At 36.7% G+C, this 22,600-nt stretch overlaps 1 protein-coding gene and 1 long non-coding RNA gene across 5 annotated transcripts in view; one reads left to right on the forward strand and one right to left on the reverse strand.

Moving 5' to 3' along the window:
- The window catches only part of MYBPC1 (myosin binding protein C1), a gene marked incomplete at its 5' end in the record, with an annotated part of 95,502 nt that overhangs the window by 25,113 nt on the left and 47,789 nt on the right, over positions 1-22,600 (forward strand). For 2 of the 4 annotated variants that reach the window (XM_082850052.1, XM_082850053.1), the window contains 4 exons: positions 5,417-5,527; positions 14,646-14,794; positions 15,131-15,248; positions 16,745-16,796. In XM_082850052.1, coding sequence (XP_082706178.1) covers positions 5,417-5,527; positions 14,646-14,794; positions 15,131-15,248; positions 16,745-16,796 — 430 coding nt within the window. Of the gene's footprint in view, positions 1-3,111; positions 3,151-3,702; positions 3,739-5,416; positions 5,528-14,645; positions 14,795-15,130; positions 15,249-16,744; positions 16,797-19,056; positions 19,114-22,600 lie in introns of all 4 variants that reach the window. The other 2 variants (XM_082850050.1, XM_082850051.1) reach the window with 2 other exon arrangements.
- LOC309968713 lies at positions 2,564-7,340 on the reverse strand. Its single transcript, XR_014326591.1, has 3 exons — positions 7,207-7,340; positions 4,960-5,045; positions 2,564-3,719 (listed from the first exon to the last, which is right to left on the reverse strand). It is a non-coding gene; the product is annotated as an uncharacterized lncRNA (long non-coding RNA).

Below are 22,600 nucleotides of genomic sequence, written 5' to 3' on the forward strand. Positions count from 1 at the left end.
TCAACAATTGTCCCAAGTACATATACTTTAAAAATTGATTTAAAAAGGCGATTTAAGTCAGCCATAGGTAGAAGTTATTTTATGCCCAAGAGAGCTTGGAGATTTATAGGAATGTATACGTTCCACTGTCTCTGGCGTTCTCTCCCTCACATTCCAGATTTCCTTCTGTGGACCCCCCAAAAATTCCAGGCTTGTAATATGAGACCAAGTTCTTTCCCTACTTTCCAGGTGTTCTTCATTGGGAACTTCTGTGTTGAAAGAATCATTTTTATGGTTTTATAAATGCTATTTTCCCATGACTTAAAGACATATTTTGGTAAATTTCCCTTCTACATAGCTAGGGAAGATAAGTCTGTCGCTTTCGGTCCGTGGTGTCATGTAGGCCGTATTCTAAAGAGCCAAAAATAGATGTTTAAGTTTTCATCATCACTGTAGTCACTTTTAAATCGAAAACAAGAAAATATGACATATATTTTATTTTTTGTTTGAAAATGTTCTTTGTATGATGCCATGCCTTTCATATATGTGATGTTGGATCACGCGTAACCCAGAAGGTTTGGATATTCAGTTTCCCTCATAGCAGTAGAACCTTTCTATGGTAAATAAGAACAATTAAACCTCTCATTCTTAACCAACTCAACCAAATTCAACCAGGCAACTTTTCAGGTATTTGGGGTCAGAATCCCAACACCTTAGCTATATTTCCCAATCTAAGGGGATGCCAGGACCAAAACTACTTTTATTTATGTATTTATTTAAATATCAACATTTTGGTTTTTTTCTATTTATTTTTAAAATTTGTATTTATTTTGGACGTACTATGCGGCTTGCAGGATCTCAGTTCCCGGACCAGGGATTGAACCCAGGCCACTGCAGTGAAAGCCCAGAATCCTAACCACTAGGCCACCAGGAAACTTCCCAAAACTACATTTAAAAGAAGGGAAACAATAAATGTTGCCCCTCGTCAACTGTATTTTTCTAGCACTTCAGTAAATTTGAAAATGCATGTACAATGACTCAAATATTGCCCACTGAGAAGTAATTACTGTTTGGAAATAATGTTGGATCATCTAGAGTATCTTTTATGATACTTTGAAGCACTGCTTTCATATGTGTTGTCTTAATAGTCTAAAATAGTTGTGTATGTCCCCCACATAGTCTTAACATTTAGTGGACTTTGAAACTACTCACCCATCAAATGTTTGCTTGAAAAAATGGCTTCTCTTTTCACTTTAGTTTTATGAACGTGTGTGAACACTCTTTTCCCAATCATTTTGCATTCTAAACAATTAACTCAAGGGTTTATTAGGCACTGTGCACAAAGCAAACAACCACAAAACCTGTATAAAATGAAGTGTTCATCTGACTAAAAATGATTCTAGTTTCTAGTTTATATATAACAAAGGAAGCTCCTTTCTAGAATGTGGTTAGTTTTAAAACTTCATTTTCAAGAATTTTTACAGGACTTTAGATCAAGATTCTTTACATAGTTTAGTAAATAAAGGCCTTCAAATAGGTGTCAAGAATAAAATACTACATACTGAGTTAAATGTACGGCAAATAAAATAGAAAAATTGCAAGGTATTTTATTTTTGGTTATGTAAAATTTTAATTGTTTAGCAGTCTTCTGAAATACAGAATTCCTCTAAGAGCTCAGAAATACCTATACTTCCCCAAATGCAAGATTTTGTGGAAAGTTAATGGACATTCCAGGAGAAAAGGATTCAAATGTGAACTAAGTTTGCGAAATGTTAATAGTGTATCATTTCTTATCTCCATCCCCAGTGCCAACACACATGAGCACACTGATGGCTTTGAGATATCCTTCGGTAAAAGCACACAAACAATACAATAAAACACAAGCATTTAACTTTATTTAGCCTAGCGTTTTGCAAGCTTCTTTGACCACAGAAAGCTTCCTCTGAAGAATCCCGAATCCCACAGTATCCAGTGAATCGCCTCTTGGGTTCTGAAGATATGACATTAAGGTTCTATATATATTACATTAGTTATTTTGTTAAAAAGTAACAAAACATATCTCTGGTTGACAGTTTAAGAAATTTCAGACTAGTAAATAACATATGTTGTAAATATACTAATAGGTTATGCCTGTGCCCTTTTACCTCTTGTCAGAAATTTTTAAAGCACTTTTTAATTAGCAGTCATGTGCATTTGTTTTCTGTATCCTATTTTATATAGTCATTTAAGTTCACATTTTGAAACCCGTAATTATTCTAATATTTTAAATACAAAGATTATTATTATTTACACTAACACTAGTCTTCATGCTTTGAGAGGGAAGAGGCAGAGGTTCAGATAACACCAAATACCTATTTAAGCATCTAAAATGTAAGACACTTTGAAATTTAGACATTTTAGAAAAGGGAATATTCAGTGTCTTTGCACAAACACTACAAGGCATCTTTTGAATTTTACAAATGGGTAAATATTTTACACATATATAAAATATTTGTAAATATTTTACAAATTGGTAAATGTTTTTCAAATTATATTGGCTAACACCAATATAATCTTGGGAAAAAAACAGATAAAGTCCCTATAATAATTATTGGTGAACTTAGTAAGTATGACAAATTGATTTACACTAGTTAATGTTGACTTTTGTTACCTAAATATAGAAGGGGAATTAATTATAAGGTTTTCTGGGGGTATTGAGTTTTCAAATTATATAAAAACATATGCTTTCATGTCTGTGTCCAAATGAATGCGGTATATGAATTATGCTGTCAGTGACTTTGGCTACAAAATAAGAACTCGAAAACCACCTCCACTGCTGATGTCATCAGGGTTAGATTTTTAGCATTAATTTTTTTCCTAGCTTACAATTATATAAAACGTTTGCATAGAGTACCATTTTTAAAGCTACTTTCATTGGGATTACCCAACTCTCTCACCCTTTTATTTGTTTATTTTTCTCTTTTGCCTTAAATCCTGAAGTCTAGTCTTTCAGGTGGAAAGTCTTCTAAGGCTTAGTCATCAGTTAAGTGTTTTGTGTAGTTTCTCTTCTTCTTTTGCAGATTTCTCTTTTCTCAGGATACTCGGGATGAAGGTCTTTTCTCCTTAACTTTTTATTCCTCTTTCTTATTTCAGATGAAGAGGAAGCCTCCCCGCCTGGTGCCCTGCCTCCAGGTTAGGATGATTCCAACCCCTTTCCCCACTTTGTAATTTATTACTAAGTGACAGTAAAGATAATGAACCGACAGGGCACCTCGATGAGACAACGCTCAGAGCAGGGGACTCAGGTCTTGCCAAAGCGGGAAAATGTTGGCTTTAATGGCAATTTCTTGTTTTTAACGTGAGAAACTTTAAAAAGAGGCTTTCTTTGTGTCTTTATTCCTGTCCTGCCCCTAGGTTCTTTGTGAAATAAATAAAAGTAGTAACTCTTGGGTATAAATTTTAGGGGCAAAAGTCTCTTTCATTTCCGGCTATATACTCTTTTCCCCTGTTCTTTAGATATTTGGATTTTTTAAAATTTTTTTATTATTTTTTAAATAAAACACATACTTTTTATAGACGTTTTCAAAATTAAAGCCCTACTGATTTTCCATCCAAGCCAACTTCTAGCTTTTTTTCTCCCCATCATGAAAAGAGACAGGATTTGGGGGATCCGAGAAGGTTGAAGTCAGCACTCCATTTTCTCCCCCTACCCCTTGTATCATCCAAATCACGCTTTCCTTTCAGGTTCGGGTAGTCGGGCCCTGGAAAGAAAAGATTCAGGTGAGCACACGCCAGAAGCAAGGCATCCCGACCCCATCCTAATATAGTAATCACTAATGACCTCATTTCTTGAAGCTGTATTTGATTCTAATCTTGGTTTTATTCAGTTTGTAGCGTTTATAGCAATCTTTTATTACATTCCTCTGACTAGAAAACTAATGCATTGAGAAACAATTAGTTTTGCATGACACACACACACACACACACACACAAATTCAGGAATCTAGTCACGTATACCACAGGTTCATTTGTTTCATTATCACTATCATTTTTAACATTTGGCAAATACACAGAGATGAAGAGACTTTTAAAATCACCATTCCTGGGATGTATCAACATTAGATAATAATTCATATTTTTGTGGAAATTTACACACAGTTGAAAGAACACCTCCAAATTCTGCATGGAGCCACAATTCTGGATGGTTATTTATTTCTTTCATTTATTCATTCAACAAATTTGTTTGAGGGCCTACTATTATCCTGCTATGGGAGTCTTATGGGCCAGGCATTTTTGCAGACGCAGATATAGAAATGAACAAAACAAAAAAAATCCTTGTCCTCTTGTTCCAAACATTAATGGCCACTATTTGCTATTACTATGAATATTACAATTACACACAACATAAAATTTTCACATCAATTTGGGTAATTTTTTAGATTGTGTGATCATGTGACTATGTTGCCTAACTTCATTGTGAAAATGATGGCCTATGAATAGGAATACTAAGCATGATTGATACATGGGAACTAGAATAACTAAATCTACATTTCCTCCTTTTCAAGGAACATTAACAGGTTGAGAGTTGGCAACCCACGCATTTTTCTTCCAGTTATTAAGTGGCTAAAACGGAACTTCTCTTCATTCAGTTCTCAGAGACAGGGGAACTTTCTACCGTTCTCTCTCCTACCCTCTTCATTGGAGTTGACTGCTGATTAATACCTTCTAAGCACCTGGAGTGAAAACTAGAAAATGCAAAATAAACTTCATTTCCAGCTTGTCTGTCTTCATGGGAAAGCCTCAAAGAGTTTATTTTTCTTTCTGTTTTTCTAGCTTTTTTCTTCCCTTTCAAGACGCTCCTAGAATTCTTGAAATCTGTGCCTGCAGGTCATGATCTGTTACTTGTCAAACTATGGCCACATCTATACAACCCAAATAGAATTATCTAGTCATACAACAGTGAGACATCTAGAAATTCAAGGCCAGGCTTGTTTGTCTGACCTTTCCCACTTGAGCTGCAAACTGATCCATCCCTTTAGTCTTTTCCAACTCAGATGTTGTATAGACATGACGTTATAGCCAGTCACCTGGAAAAACAATGAGAATACTGCTTTCATAGCTGCCCACCATTATTTATCAGGGGACAGGCAGGATTGGGAAACAAAGGAAACTTGTCTGCTAGGAAAGAGTAACAACCTTCCTGAAAAGTTTTGCTATTTCTAGGAATTAGAAAATGTTCCTTGATCCCATCGTGGAAGAGATATCCCTGTAAGAATGGGAATCTGTCACTCTCTACTGATGGCTGTCGGGGAGGTGGATAGAAAGAAAGATGTTATATTTATCCAGGTTAATTAGACAAAGAGAAGCTTCAGCATCGACAGGAACAACAAACCCAGGTAAGTCTGCCCAAGAAGAACCTGGCCCTGGAATGATCCTTTTCCTCCTTTCTGCTCATTAGAATGGTCTGTTGGCGAATCACCGTCAGGGGAGGACCAGGATAAGCAGAATGCCAACAATCAGCTGTCCACCCTGTTCGTGGAAAAGCCTCAAGGTGGAACAGTGAAAGTTGGTGAGTGCCAAGCATTAAATCCTGTTTTTTTTTTAAATAAACATGAAATTCACATAACATAAAATTAACCGTTTCAAAGTGAATAATCAGTAGCTATTAGTACACTCAATGTTGTGCAACCAAGTTCCCAAATATGTTCATCACCCCAAAAAGAAACCTTGTATCCCATTGAGAGTTATCCCTCATTCTCCCTCTAACCCCTGGCAACCACTAATCTGCTCTGTCTCTAAGAATTTCCCTATTCTGGATATTTAATATAAATGGAATCACACAATAATATATGACCTTTTATGTCTGGCTTCTTTCACTTAGCATAATGTTTTCACGGTCTATCCAAGTTGTGGCATGAATCAGTACTTCATTCCTTTTCATGGCTGAAAAATATTCTATTGTATTATGTACTAAACCCTGCTTTTTATAACCTGAAAAAGTGAGTGACAGCTTTCATTTCAGTAACCTGTACACGTAGTAGTTGAGTGACGGGACCCTGGAGACAGGGTAGGTTCAAATCAGTTTTCTCATCTGTAAAATGGGAATAATACTACTTGTGAAGTACTTTGAACAGTACCTGGTATATCTTAAAGCTCAGAACCAGTGTTTGCTGCCATTTCAACACACCTCGTTCCATAAGATGATTATAAATCTGCAGACATGCTGGATCATTACATTTAGTATCTCAGAGAAAGCTGGTCAGACAGATGGCTCAACTTTGGATATTCATTCGAAACATATCGATTACACACCTCCTGTTTTAGACACTGTGCTGAACACTGAGTAAAATATGTGATCACTCAGAATTTACAGTATTAATGGGAGGAGCAAACAAGAAGAAATTTAAAAAAACAGAACATCACAAAAGCCATCACAAGTGCCATGAAGGAAATAAACAAGGTGGTAAGCCAGAGAATGACCAGGGGGTCCAGGAATTTTAACTAAATGAATTTTTGTAAGGAACATATTGTAATCAGAACTAGTCTTTGACACCAAATATGCAAATGAACACACAGCTGACTACAGTCTGAAAATTACGTCTTTCAGGTCTAGAATGTAGAAGCACACTGCATGTGAATGAAACTTTTTGCTCCCCTCGTGTTTCTGCAAAACACCAAAATGCTAGGAGGGCCACTGGGCTAGAATTTTGGTGTCCTTTGAGTCTAATGAGTCAATACAAACAGGAGTGTTGAAAAAATAAACTCAAAAAGATGCCGGAGTAGAAGGACGTGCTCTCACTCCCTCTTGCAAGAACACCAGAATCACAACTAGCTACTGGACAATCATTGAAAGGAAGACACTGGAACTCACCAGAAAAGATACCCCACATCCAAAGACAAAGGAGAAGCCACAATGAGATGGTGGAAGGGGCACAATCACAGTAAAATCAAATCCCATAACTGCTGCGTGGGTGACTCACAGACTGGAGAACACGTATACCACAGAAATCCACCCAATGGAGTGAAGGTTCTGAGCCCCACGTCAGGCTTCCCAACCTGGGGGTCCGGCAACAGGAGGAAGAATTCCTAGAGAATCAGACTTTGAAGCCTAGTGGGAATTGATTGCAGGACTTTGACAGGACTGGGGGAAACACAGACTCCGATCTTGGAGGGCACACACAAAGTAGTGTGCGCATCGGGACCCAGGGCAAAGAGCAGTGACCCCAGGGGAGACAGAACCAGACCTACCAGCTAGTGTTGGAGGGTCTCCTGCAGAGGCGGGGAGGTGGCTGTGGCTCACCATGGGGACAAGGACACTGACAGCAGAAGTTCTCGGAAGTACTACCTGGCATGTGCCCTCCCGGAATCTGTCATTAGCCCCATCAAAGAGCCCCAGTAGACTCCAGTGTTGGGTTGCCTCAGGCCAAGCAACCAACAGGGAGGGAACCAAGCCCCACCCATCAACAGTCAAGTGGATTAAAGTTTTACTGAGCTCTGCCCACCAGAGCAACAGTCAGCTCCACCCACCACCAGTCCCTCCCATCAAGCCTGTTAGATAGCCTCATCCACCAGAGGGCAGACTGAAGAAGCAAGAAGAACTATAATCCTGCAGCCTGAGGAACAAAACCCACATTCACAGTAAGATAGACAAAATGAAAAGGCAGAGGGCTATGTACCAGATGAAGGAACAAGAGACAACCCCAGAAAAACAACTAAATGAAGTGGAGATAGGCAACCTTCCAGAAAGAGAATTCAGAATAATGATAGTGAAGATGATCCAGGACCTTGGAAAAACAATGGAGGCAAAGATCGAGAAGATGCAAGAAATGTTTAACAAAGACCTAGAAGAATTAAAGAACAAACAAACAGAGATGAACAATACAATAACTGAAATGAAAACTACCCTAGAAGGAATCAATAGCAGAATAACTGGGGCAGAAGAACGGAGAAGTGACCTGGAAGACAGAAAGGTGGAATTCACTGCTGCGGAACAGAATAAAGAAAAAAGAATGAAAAGGAATGAAGACAGCCTAAGAGACCTCTGGAACAACATTAAATGCAACAACATTCACATTATAGGAGTCCCAGAAGGAGAAGAGAGAGAGAAAGGACCAGAGAAAATATTTGAAGAGATTATAGTTGAAAACTTCCCTAACATGGGAAAGGAAATAGCCACCCAAGTCCAGGAAGCACAGCGAGTCCCATACAGGATAAACCCAAGGAGAAATACGCCAAGACACATAGTAATCAAATTGACAATAATTGAAGACAAAGAAAAATTATTGAAAGCAGCAAGGGAAAAATGACAAATAACATACAAGGGAACTCCCGTAAGGTTAACAGCTGATTTCTCAGGAGAAACTCTACAAGCCAAAAGGGAGTGGAATGACATACTTAAAGTGATGAAAGGGAAGAATCTATAACCAAGATTACTCTACCCAGCAAGGATCTCATTCAGATTTGATGGAGAAGTCAAAAGCTTTACAGAAAAGCAAAGGCTAAGAGAATTCAGCACCACCAAACCAGCTCTACAATAAATGCTAAAGGAACTTCTCTAAGTGGGAAACACAAGAGATGAAAAAGATCTATAAGAACAACCCAAAACAATTAAGAAAACGGTCATAGGAACATACATATCAATAATTACCTTAAACATGAATGGATTAAATGCTCCAACCAAAAGACACATGCTTGCTGAATGGATACAAAAAGAAGACCCATATATATGCTGTCTACAAGAGACCCACTTCAGACCTAGGGACACATACAGACTGAAAGTGAGGGGATAGAAAAAGATATTCCATGCAAATGGAAATCAAAAGAAAGCTCGAGTAGCAATTCTCATAACAGATAAAATAGACTTTAAAATATAGAACGTTACAAGAGACAAGGAATGACACTACATAATGATCAAGGGATCAATCCAAGAAGAAGATATAACAAGTATAAATATGTATGCACACAACATAGGAGAGCCTCAATACATAAGGCAACTGCTAACAGCTATAAAAGAGGAAATCGACAGTAACACAATAATAGTGGGGGACTTTAACACCTCACTTACACCAATGAAGAGATCATCCAAATGAAAATAAATAAGGAAACAGAAGCTTTAAATGACACAACAGACCAGATAGATTTAATTGATATTTATTGTACGTTCCATCCAAAAACAGCAGATTACACTTTCTTCTCAACTGCACACGGAACATTCTCCAGGATAGATCACATCTTGTGTCACACATCAAGCCTCAGTAAATTTAAGAAAATTGAAATCATATCAAGTATCTTTTCTGACCACACGCTGTGAGATTAGAAATGAATTACAGGGAAAAAAACGTAAAAAAAACAAATACATGGAGGCTAAACAATACGTTACTAAATAACCAAGAGATCACTGAAGAAATCAAAGACGAAATCAAAAAATACCTAGAGAGAAATGTCAATGAAAACGCAGCAATCCAAAACCTATGGGATGCAGCAAAAGCAGTTCTAAGAGAGAAGTTTATAGCTATACAAGCCTACATCAAGAAACAAGAAAAATCTCAAGTAAACAATCTAACCTTACACCTACAGGAACTAGAGAAAGAAGAACAAACAAAACTCAAAGTTAGCAGAAGGAAATAAATCATAAAGATCAGAGCAGAAATAAATGAAGTAGAAACAAAGAAAACAATAGCAAAGATCAATAAAACTAAAAGCTAGTTCTTTGAGAAGATACACAAAATTGATAAACCATTATCCAGACTCATCAAGAAAAAGAGGGAGAGGACTCAAATGAATAAAATTAGAAATGAAAAAGGAGAAGTTACAACAGACACCCCAGAAATACAAAGCATCCTAAGAGACTACTTACAAGCAACTGTATGCCAATAAATGGACAGCCTGGAAGAAATTCTGAGAAAGGTATAACCTTCCAAGACTGAACCTGGAAGAAAAAGAAAATATGAACAGACGAATCACAAGTAGTGAAGTTGAGACTGTGATTAAAAATCTTCCAACAAACAAAAGTCCAGGATCAGATGGCTTCACAGGTGAATTCTATCAAACATTTAGAGAAGAGCTAACACCCATCCTTCTCAAACTCTTCCAAAAAACTGGAGAGGAAGGAACACTCCCAAACTCATTCTATGAGGCCACCATCACTCTGATACCAAAACCAGACAAAGATACTACAAAAAAAGAAAATTACAGACCAATATCACTGATGAATATAGATGCAAAACTCCTCAACAAATACTAGCAAACAGAATCCAACAACACATTAAAAGGATCATACACCATAATCAAGTGGGATTTATCCCAGGGATGCAAGGATTCTTCAATATATACAAATCAATCAATGTGATAAACCATATTGACAAATTGAAGAATAAAAACTATATGATCATCTCAATAGATGCAGAAATCAACACCAATTTATGATAAAAACTCTCCAGAAAGTGGGCATAAAGGGAACCTACCTCAACATAATAAAGGCCATATACGACAAACCCACAGCAAACATCATTCTCAATGGTGAAAACCTGAAAGCATTTCCTCTAAGAGCAGGAACGAAACAAGGATGTCCACTGTCACCACTATTATTCAACATAGTTTTGGAAGTCCTAGCCACGGCAATCAGAGAAGAAAAACAAATAAAAGGAATACAAATTGGATAAGAAGAAGTAAAACTGTCACTGCTTGCAGATGACATGATACTATACATAGAGAATCCTAAAAATGCCACCAGAAAAGTAATAGAGCTAAAGAATGAATTTGGTATATTTGCAGGATACGAAATCAATGCACAGAAATCTCTTGCATTCCTATACACTAATGATGAAAAATCTGAAAGAGAAATTATGGAAACACTCCCATTTACCATTGCAACAAAAATAATAAAATACCTAGGTATAAACCTACCTAGGGAAACAAAAGATCTGTATGCAGAAAACTATAAGACACTGCTGAAAGAAATTAAAGATGACACCAACAGATGGAGAGATATACCATGTTCTTGTATTGGAAGATTCAATATTGTGAAAATGAATATACTACCCAAAGCAATTTACAGATTCAATGCAATCCCTATCCAATTACCAATGACATTTTTTACGGAACTAGAGCAAATCATCTGAAAATTTGTATGGAGACACAAAAGACCCCGAATAGCCAAAGCAGTCTGAGGGAAAAAAACAGAGCTGGAGAAATCAGACTCCCTGACTTCAGACTATACTACAAAGCTACAGTAATCTAGACAATATGGTACTGGCACAGAAACAGAAACATAGATCAATGGAACAAGATAGAAAGCCCAGAGATAAACCCACGCACCTATGGTCAACTAATCTATGACAAAGGAGGCAAAGATATACAATGGAGAAAAGAGAGTCTCTTCAGTAAGTGGTGCTGGGAAAACTGGACAGCTACATGTAAAAGAATGAAATTAGAACACTCCCTAACACCATACACAAAAATAAATTCAAAATGGATTCATGACCTAAATGTAAGACTGGACACTATAAAACTCTTAGAGGAAAACATAGGAAGAACACTCTTTGACATAAATCACAGCAAGATCTTTTTTGATCCACCTCCTAGAGTAATGGAAATAAAAGCAAAAATAAACAAATGGGACCTAATGAACCTTCAAAGCTTTTGCACAGCAAAGGAAACCATAGACAAGACGAATATACAACCCTCAGAATGGGAGAAAATATTTGCAAATGAATCAACAGACAAAGGATTAATCTCCAAAATATATAAACAGCTCATGCAGCTCAATATTAAAGAAGCAAACAACCCAATCCAAAAATGGGCAGAAGACCTAAATAGATATTTCTCCAAAGAAGACATACAGATGGCAAAGAAGCACATGAAAAGCTGCTCAACATCACTAATTATTAGAGAAATGCAAATCAAAACTACAATGAGGTATCACCTCACACCAGTTAGAATGGGCATCATCAGAAAATCTACAAACAACAAATGCTGGAGAGGGTGTGGAGAAAAGGGAACCCTCTTGCACTGTTGGTGGGAATGTAAATTGATACAGCCACTATGGAGAACAGTATGGAGGTTCCTTAAAAACCTAAAAATAGAATTACCATATGACTCAGCAATCCCACTCCTGGGCATATACCCAGAGAAAATCATAATTCAAAAAGACACATGCACCCCAGTGTTCATTGCAGAACTATTTATAATAGCCAGGACATGGAAACAACCTAAATGTCCATCGAGGGACGAATGGATGAAGAAGATATGGTACGTATATACAATGGAGTATTACTCAGCCATAAAAAGGAACGAAATTGAGTCATTTGTTGAGACATGGATGGATCTAGAGACTGTCATACAGAGTGAAATAAGTCAGAAGGAGAAAAACAAATATCATATATTAACGCATGTATGTGGAACCTAGAAAAATGGTACAGATGAACCAGTTTGCAGGGCAGAATTTGAGACACAAATGTAGAGAAAAAACGTATGGACACCAAGTGGGGAAAACTGTGGTGGGGTGGGGATGGTGGTGTACTGAATTAGGCGATTGGGATTGACATGTGTACACTGATGTGTGTAAAACTGATGACTAATTAGAACCTGCAGTATAAACAAACAAACAAAAAACAACTAATACTGAACTCTCATTGGGTTATTTGTATTGAAATATGTTAATATAAATGTTTCAGACATTACATGAAATTTCTATAAATCTTATATGTTCTGGTATAATGTTGTAAGTCATAATTATAGTTATTTTTTTTAAATATATATCTGAGAAATAACCAAAAAAAAAAAAAAAGACAGGAGTGTTTACATCAAAAAGATCAGTTTCATTTAGTCATATTCTTATGATTCCAGACTTGTCATTATCTTGCCTAATAAGAAGGATGGAAAAAATCTATGTGTGTATATATATATATTATATACATATATGTATACATATATATGTGTATTGTATGTGTGTTTTCCAATTTTTTTATTTCATATTTTTCATATTTATGCATACCTTGAACATACTGTGGATTTGGTTCCAGACTACCACAGTAAAGCAAATATCATACTAAAACAAGTCCCAAGAATTTTTTGGTCTCCTAGTGCATACAAAAGTTATGCTTACACTATACTATAGTCTATTAAGTATGCAATAGTGTTGTGTCTAAAAAATAATGTACGTACCTTAATTAAAGATACTTTCTTGGTAAGAAATTCTGTTATCTGAGACCTTCAGTGAGTTGTAATCTTTTTGTAATAGTAACATCAAAGATCACTGATCACAGATCACCATAACAAATACAATAATAATGATAAAGTTTGAAATATTGCAATAATCACCAGAATGTGACACAGAAACCTGAAGTGAACAAATACTGTTGGATAAAATGACACCAATAGACTTGCCTGATGCAGGGTTGCCACAGACCTTCAATTTGTAGACAAATGAAGTGATCGACAAGGGATTAATCTCCAAAATATATAAAGAGCTCATGCAGCTCAATATTTAAAAAACAAACAACCCAATCAAAAAAATGGGCAGAAGACCTAAATAGACATTTCTCCAAAGAAGACATACAGATGGCCAAGAAGCACATGAGAAGCTGCTCAACATCACTAATTATTAGAGAAATGCAAATCAAAACTACAATGAGGTATCACCTCACACCAGTTAGAATGGGCATCATCAGAAAACCTACAAACAACAAATGCTGGAGAGGGTGTGGAGAAAAGGGAACCCTCTTGCACTGTTGGTGGGAATGTAAATTGATACAGCCACTATGGAGAACAGTATGGAGGTTCCTTAGAAAACTAAAAATAGAATTAGCATATGACCCAGCAATCCCACTCCTGGGCATATACCCAGAGAAAACCATAATTCAAAAAGACACCTGCACCCCAATGTTCATTGTAGCACTATTTACAATAGCCAGGTCATGGAAGCAACCTAAATGCCCATCGAGAGACGAATGGATAAAGAAGATGTGGTACATGTATACAATGGAATATTACTCAGCCATAAAAAGGAATGAAATTGGGTCATTTTTAGAGACGTGGATGGGCATAGAGACTCATACAGAGTGAAGTAAATCAGAAAGAGAAAAACAAATATCGTATATTAATGCATATATGTGGAATCTAGAAAAATGGTACAGAAGAACTGGTTTGAAAGGCAGAAATAGAGACACAGATGTAGAGAGCAAACGTATGGACACCAAGGAGGGAAAGTGGAGGAGTGGTGGTGAGATGAATTGGGAGATGGGGATTGACATATATACACTAATATGTATAAAATAGATAACTAATAAGAATCTGCTGTATAAAAAATAAAATAAAATTCAGAAATTAAATAAAAAAGAAAAACTATCTTTGAAGTACAATAAAGCAAAGTGCAATACAATGAGGTATGCCTGTATATGTTATTTTATACATATTACTTTTGCTTGAATTCCAAACAAAAATTATTTCCACTGATTTCCCCATTGCTCTTTTTCTGCTCCATAAACCTCAAAAGCAGAAGCAGTTAGAGTATCCTAATAACTAGGGTACTCAAAAAAAAAAATCAGGGCCCTTTAATTGTTCAATTCCAGCAGTGCCATTAACATCATAGGTTATGCAGTGTATTCCTGTCTAACTCCTTCCATCCAAGAGCAAAACAAATGACAATTTTAAAACCACAGTCTGAATTACTTGTGCTTTTTTCTTAGGTGGAAGTATCACCTTTATAGCCAAAGTCAAGGCTGAAGATCTTCTTAGAAAGCCCACTATCAAATGGTTCAAAGGGAAATGGATGGACCTGGCCAGCAAAGCTGGGAAGCACCTCCAGCTGAAGGAAACCTTCGAAAGGCACAGTCGGGTATGACCCTGACCTCCTGCCGCAGGGGCTCAGCCAGCTTATTCCTCTGTGTGCGTAAAAGGTCATTTTCGGTTCATCTTTGAGAGACTTCAGTCCCAGAACGTCTGCTGGAGTTCCCATTCCTAGTGTTTACACTCTAATGCGTTGCCCTGCTGTCCCCAGGGGCTTCAGAGCATTGCCTTGACCCCTCCCATACTGAGAACATTGTACCGGAATCCCCAGATACAGACACGTCTTTAAGCCAATGCTGAGGAACTGGGAAAATCACTGCAATGTGATGGCCTCTTTCTGTCGGCAAGGTAGGGCTGAAATATGTCCGGATACATTTCATTGCAGGTGTACACATTTGAGATGCAGATCATCCAGGCTAAAGAGAACTATGCCGGAAACTACAGATGCGAGGTCACCTATAAGGATAAGTTTGACAGCTGTTCCTTCGATCTTGAAGTACATGGTAAGACAGACTTCTAGTCTGGATAAGTTTAATTTTTTTATGTTTATGAGGTATGAGAGGATAGAGGAGAATAAGGCCATTTATTAGTATGAGATTTTGGAAATAAAATTTCCTTTAAAACTGTGTGTGTTTCTGATTGTGGTAGTCTCAGCAAGCCTGCTGAATTAAATTGTTATGAGACAATTTACAAACAGAATTTGGAGGAATGTATTGTAAATGTCCCTTATCCATGCTATCCATGCTATTTAATCTCTCAGATAAGGGCCAATGACTTTTTTTGCTGCTACTGAATGTACCTGTTTCGTTTGGTCCTCTTATTCCCACTCAGGTTTGGGATAAGTTAATATGGGATGAAGATGCCAGGGTACCCAGGTAGAAGGGAGGATTCCTCTCATAAGGACTGATGTCAGATATGGAAGTTCTTCATCTATATGTTCTGTGTACTGCCAAGAGTGAATTTAATAGGAATAATTAAAGGTATATATGTACATAGGGGAAAAGACAATACTTCGATAAGTATACACAGGGAAAGTTGACTTGGCAGCAAACATCATAAACTTAAAATGAATCCAAAGTGTGATGTAGCTACAAAAGACAAAGCTGAGGTAATTTAAAACCGGAGCGTTACAAGTGTTATAGGATCTAGGTTTAGGAAGCGATACCACTCTCTGTAACACGCTACTTGTTCCACATTTGAAGTAATGCCTCTGGCCATGGGTACCATACCTCCACTGGGATCCCTCCTGGAGTAGGGTAACTGGGAGATTGAAGAATCCAGGAACTATGCCCCCATTCAGCTTGAATGTGTAGATGAAGGAGGCCAGGCATTTATGACCCATTGTAAATAGGGGAAGGGCTGTCACACAGAAGGAAAAGGCCATTATCCATGTCCTTGAGAAGTGTTTAGGCAGATTAGAATCAAAAGGTGGAAATTAAGAGAAGGTGAATTTTGTCTTCACATTAGCACAAGCTCTTTCCTTAAAGCTATAGAGAGGCACAACAGAAGGTTGTGAGGGTCCCAGTCTGAGAGTTGTCAAGCAGAGGCTGGGTGACCATGGGTGGTGGTGCTGTCGAGATTTCTGTAAGTGGGAATTTGGTCCTGACCACTGCTTCTTCAACCTGGCCAGGCATCTCTGAGAATCACCTGAGGGGCGTTTTCAGAATATTGATTTCTGGGAGCCCATCCCTGATCTGGTGAATCAAGATCTCCAGCAGGGAGATCAAGAAGCTGACATTTTTTAAGCTCCTTAGGTGACTCTAATGGGCATACAGGTGGAATGACAACTGGATACGGTAACTCCTAAAGTCCTTTCATTGATTCTGTGTGAGGGGGGATGAGGTGTGATGCCTCCGCAGCTCAGCCATTGGGAGGAGAACCATCCCCCCTTCATCTGGCATTCCTTCCATCTGAAGAATCCCCACAGCCTGGAAAGGAACTGAACACAAAACTGCCTTCTTAATGGGTATTTATTTTATTGTTTTCTTTCCTTTCAAAGAATCTACTGGGACTACTCCAAACATTGACATCAGATCTGCTTTCAAGAGAAGGTAACTTCAAAAGGGTAATCTAGGTAGCTTTTGTATAACATGAAAGTGGAAGACTTTCAAAACACACTTTCCCTTCCTCCACACTCAATATTCCAAGTGAGATCAACTCTTTTCACTGAAGTCAAACATGCTAAATATTCAAAAGTTAGTGTTCAAGAGAAGCTGTGGGTTTAATGTGCCAACTCGTGTATATGCTGATCATTTTTTAGAATATTCTTGTTATAGGAAGCTCCCATTTTACGGGTCTACAAGGCTTCTTCCTTAATTGCATTATTTTCTACCAAATGGCCCACAAAAATATATAACAATACACATCTCATATAGCATCAGTTAAGTGATATCAGAAAACTTACATTGCCTTTTATCTAGAAATCACGTATGGAGCAGTTAAACCATGTGCCCAGAAAACTGCAATTAAGTAGCTACTTACTGAAGTTAGCACTATTTAAATGTGGAATTATCCTAAATGAAAGACCACTGAGTCTGCTGGAATAAAGAACATTGTAGAAAGGCAAAATACAGATACTTACTTGATTTATTTTGCAGCTGCCAAGGCTGAAACATCAGGGGGTCAAAGAAGAAAAATGAAAAGAATTTTCTAGCCTATGAGAAATGTGACTAGCCTTTTCCTGCCATTATTTTACACTCTGTACTTAATTCTTCCAAAATACAAATTCATTCACGAGAGCAAATGTTTTGTTCTTAAGACTGAATCCACGTAACAGTGTTGTTGAATAAGGAAAGTCATCTGAAACTAGCATAAAACAATGATCTAGTTTGTTAATAAAAGTCATAGTTCCCTCCTAAATTATGAACAAATGAAAATTGTAATTACTTTTAAAAGATATTTAATACTTCCTGATCAGTCAATTGTATTTTTTTTTTTTTTTTTTTTTTTGCGGTACGCGGGCCTCTCACTGTTGTGGCCTCTCCTGTTGCGGAGCACAGGCTCCGGACGCGCAGGCTCAGCGGCCATGGCTCACGGGCCCAGCCGCTCCGCGGCATGTGGGATCTTCCCCGACCGGGTCATGAACCCGTGTCCCCTGCATCGGCAGGTGGACTCTCAACCACTGCTCCACCAGGGAATCCCCAATTGTATTTTTTTATGCCATAACTTTCAAAATCTCTTACCTTCCCTTCACCCCACGTTCAGCAAATGCATAGATCTAAAACTACATTCATCCTATGTATAAGTCTATTTTAAGAGAGGAAGACGTAATCTACTAAGTTTGGGGCTTTGAGAGAATAGAACTGTGTTTATGTCAAAAGGTCTTCTCCAAATACGTGCTATTAGAGAAATTTTGAAAACACACTATTTGAGCTCAATTCTTATAACTTACATGTTATACACACTGTTTTTAAACCCACAGACTCTTTTCTTAGAAACCATAACTAACATATGTAAAGAGCAGGAAACAAAATCTTCATTAAAAAATGAAACACGTAAGTAAATATGTAGTGCCGTTTAAATGTCAGCGCCGTAGCTTCTATTATATTTAGAGTTTATATGAAATCATGAAGGTGGGTGCATGCCTAAATTAAGATGCATTTCTCTATAGGAAAGCACTTTTCAAAACTCCTAGTAAAGGGCTCAACAATTCCAAGACAAATTTTTGGAAAATACGTTTTAAAAGGTATAAATATTAATAAGAAAATAAAAAGCTTATAATCCTTTCTCTTTAAAAGAGAAAGGAATGCATCTTTTAAAAAGCTCTGCACTATCTCCATTTTTGTTATTTTGGTATCACATTATCTGATTAATCTATTGATGGACACAAAGAGGTTACCTTTGAATATAAGTTTTGTACTTATATGTTTGACATTGGTACACTTCGTCCTCCAAGCCAATCTCTGTCTGACATGAATAACAGAGATCAGCAAAAGTCCTTTGCTTTTTACACAGGTATGTTTCCAGCACCCCCAACTTGCAAAAACAAAGCACTTTGTGTTGCTTGGCTTAAGTGCATTTGTGTTACTCTATTTTAACACAAATCCAAGCACTTTTATATATGCAATCTACAAAAATGTGCCTTCCGAAATCGTAGAGTAACACAAGCTCCTCATGATTACTTTTCCACAAGTACATTCTCCAAAACTTAAAATGTCACTTGTGTGAAAAGAAAGTGTTTGTGTTGGTTTAGTCCTATGACTTGTGTGCTAGTACAAAATTGCATATACGTTATATGTAGAGTGTTTGGGGGAAACTTGTGTATGTGTCTCAGCATTAAACCCGGATTTGCTTTTCTTTTGTTAATGACAGTGGAGAAGGTCAAGAGGATGCAGGGGAACTTGACTTTAGTGGTCTCCTGAAACGTAGGTGAGAATCCAGTGATGGAGTGAGGCGCTTTGGCCTGGAAATCTTTTAGATACCCACTCAGAGGAGTCAAGTTTAAAGTAGATGTTTTTCAAAGAATTTCTCATTTCTTAAAATGTGTTTTGTTTATGGAATACTATAACAGCGTTGACTAAGAAAGAGACAGAGAAACAACTGCATACTAATCTGTTAAAGATCTTAGCTGATGCTTTTACTTTCTTTTTAAATGTTTCATGAGTCTTCACATACTTTCTAAGAAGGGGATGAGGAAATCTGAAAACTGAGACAGAGACTTAAATACCTGAATACTTTTTATTTCTCTCATGATTTCTATTATTTCAATCATGATTCCTTGTCACGATTGAATAAATAAAGCCTCCATCCTTCTGCTTTTGATATTTGACTGAAAAATCAATTTCAAAATTTTGGTAGAAGTCTTTTGGTGGAAGTCTCAGCAAGTATATATATATATATATATATATGTATATATACTTTAACATAGTATTGGTGATTTACTAGATTTCATCAAATCTAAGACACCATTCATGTTAATATATACCTGTATTTTATAAATCACTAAGCAATGAAAAAAATTGCTCCAAATTGTTTATTATGACATACTATTGACTGTAAGGTACATCCTTATTTCAGAGATGTTTAAAATGTCCAAAAATGTGCACTTCTAGACGAGATAAAATACAGTAGTAAAATGGAGATGTGTTTAGTATTATCACTCACACTCCCTTAACTTTGTACTCTCTGGCAATAAAATTTATAGATTTTCATTATGGATATTTAGTATACAACCATTTTATAGAATTTCTGCCCATAAATATGCATATACATAATCATAAATATACTATATTATATATGTGTTATATATAAAGATATACATATCTAGATATTTACTATAGCACAGAAGCAACAAAAAGAAAATGAGTTTTGCTGGGATTGTGTTTATCTACCAAACTTGTGAATAAACAGTAAAACTATAATTCTAAATTAATGATATATAATATTGATAACAGTTTTCATTTAGCATTTTAGATTCACTTTTTATTATTTTTACTGCTTTCTATGGTTACTAAAAAATCGTAAGTATAGATAGAAATGCTTCAAAACAAATTACAAATAGTAATAAATGGGCTTGTGTTCATTCTCAGTTTAGTTGGATGACTTTATTCAAGTCCCTGTGAATGAAAAATTCACCCCCAGCTCTAAACATTTAGGTTGAGAACAGAAATATTAACAGGTGTCATTTATTAATAACCAAATGGATATTAGCCAATCAGTAGACTTTGGCAGTATCAAAAACATTTTTCCTTCTCTGGATACTTCAAATAATCATTAGTCTCAATAATATTTATTAATTCCCCAGATGTATTTAAAGCAATAGTATATGAAGTGACCTTAAGTGAGCCTCACTTTTCCTGTTCTACAGGTGAGAAACCAAAGACCAGAGATGTTGAGTGACTTACCCCAAGTCACACAGCTAGTTAGAGGAAGGGCAGGGACCTAAATCCAAGTTTCCCTTTTCTGAGTCAGCACATTTCCTGTGACTCCACATAAGAAACGCCACTCTGAATCTGCCTCAGAAGTTGGCGCCTCGGACATTTATAGCACAAATTGAAACTTTAGGAAGACAAGAGAGGTTTTTTGTTTTTTGGTGTTTTTTTTCCTGCATTTACTCAACCAGGAAAATACTAAATGCTCTCTTTGTGTAGAATATAATACTAGGTGATGTGTGGAAAAGAAATCCAGTGCCTTCCAGCATTTGGCACGTAGAAAGAGATAGATACATATTTGTGGAAAGGAAAAGGTAAAACATGGATTTGAGTCTCAACTCTCCCATTTACTAATTACTGTGCATGACTTTGGTCAAATTATATGTCCTCCCTGAGACTTGTTTTCCACATCTGTAAATGTGGAGAATAAAACTACTTAAGAGAATTATTGTGAGAATTAAGTCAAATGTAAAAGGCCTGGCTCGTACAGGTGTCAAATAAATATCCACTTCCCCCCAAAATGTGACATTTTCCCTTGAAGAATTTATATTCGTAAAGTGACAAAATACACATACACACACACACACAATCAATCATTAAAAATGTAATACAGTAGATTATTAGGTGCCAAGTCTGATTAAAAGGAAAAAGAAAGAAAAAAGAACAGGCTCGTTCTACCAGTAGTTTGCAGAGTAAAAGAAATCTCATTAATGATCAAAATGACTAAAGAAAAAAAAATTACTAGGAAAAAATGGACAGTCAACATGTCTCCAGTTCTCATTTTCTTTACATCCCCTAATTATTATCTTGACTCATAATTAGAGTGTTGTTATCATAAGACTATATTCATTTAATATACTATATACTAGTCCACTGGTATAACTTCAGAAATCATTGTGTTTTCCTACTAATTTGTGAATTGCATGTGTTTTCATTGTGGTAATGACATGTGGTTACCATTTCTACTCCTCCGAGAGTCTGTGGCAAAATCCCTATGAGTATAAATATCATTACAACCAACATCTTCATACAACAAAAGATCTCCCTGCCCTGAACAAAGTCAGCCTATTTCAAATAGACGTTAGATAAATCACAGTCAGTCTTTTGGGCAGTATCTTGTTATGGGACTTGGCCTATATAAATACTTAAAAGTTTATTCTACATAAAATTTCTATAACTGCTCTATATTTCACTAGGAGTGTCAAGTTATAGAAATTTCGATGTAGATGGAAGTACTGTAAATGTTATATAGGTCTATCCCCATGCTTGGAAAGGAATCAGTTGTGCCTATAGAAATTTGGCTTTTTCTTCCTACTGAAACTTAATGTAGCCATGCAGATAGGGTCATGTGCAGCCACCACAGTAAGTATAGATATGTTCTGAATGAGTAAAGGAGACGCTACAGATGGCAGCCTTGACCTCACGTTCCAGTACAAAATAATGAATCCATCTCCTTGCAATTTGGGATTCAGTGAAGTGATGGAGAGGAAAGGAAGAAGGAAGAGGCAAGAGGTCATTGGTGTTTGTATTAGGATTAAGGTCGTAGTAGAGTGGGGTGTATTTTGGTGTTTTAATGAGAAAAAAATGATGAGGATGATTGGTTTTATGAATCTACCAACAAAACTGACTCAAGAAACACACTGAAAATGATGATCTTTATTACTGGCTTCCTCATATAAACATTCACCTCATTCATCTAGGTACATCTCAGTGTTTTATTTGTGCCTCTTGTTATCTATTTTAATCTAGTTTGATATCTTTAAATCTTTTCATCAATGTCAGGAGGACCCTTCAAATGTGTATGTAATTCTTCTTGGTTGAGATACAAATTGAACACAAGGTAGTATGGCATAGTTTAACAATGTGGGGACTCAGGCTAGTGTGACAAAAATAGAGCAATAATAAACTGGATTAAGGAAAGACCCACAGAGAATATATACATATGTACACACATACACATTTAAATTGCAATTCTCCAAGACTTC

Source organism: Leucopleurus acutus (genome assembly GCF_964270905.1).
Source record: "Leucopleurus acutus genome assembly, chromosome: 11".
Lineage (NCBI taxonomy): Eukaryota > Metazoa > Chordata > Mammalia > Artiodactyla > Delphinidae > Leucopleurus > Leucopleurus acutus.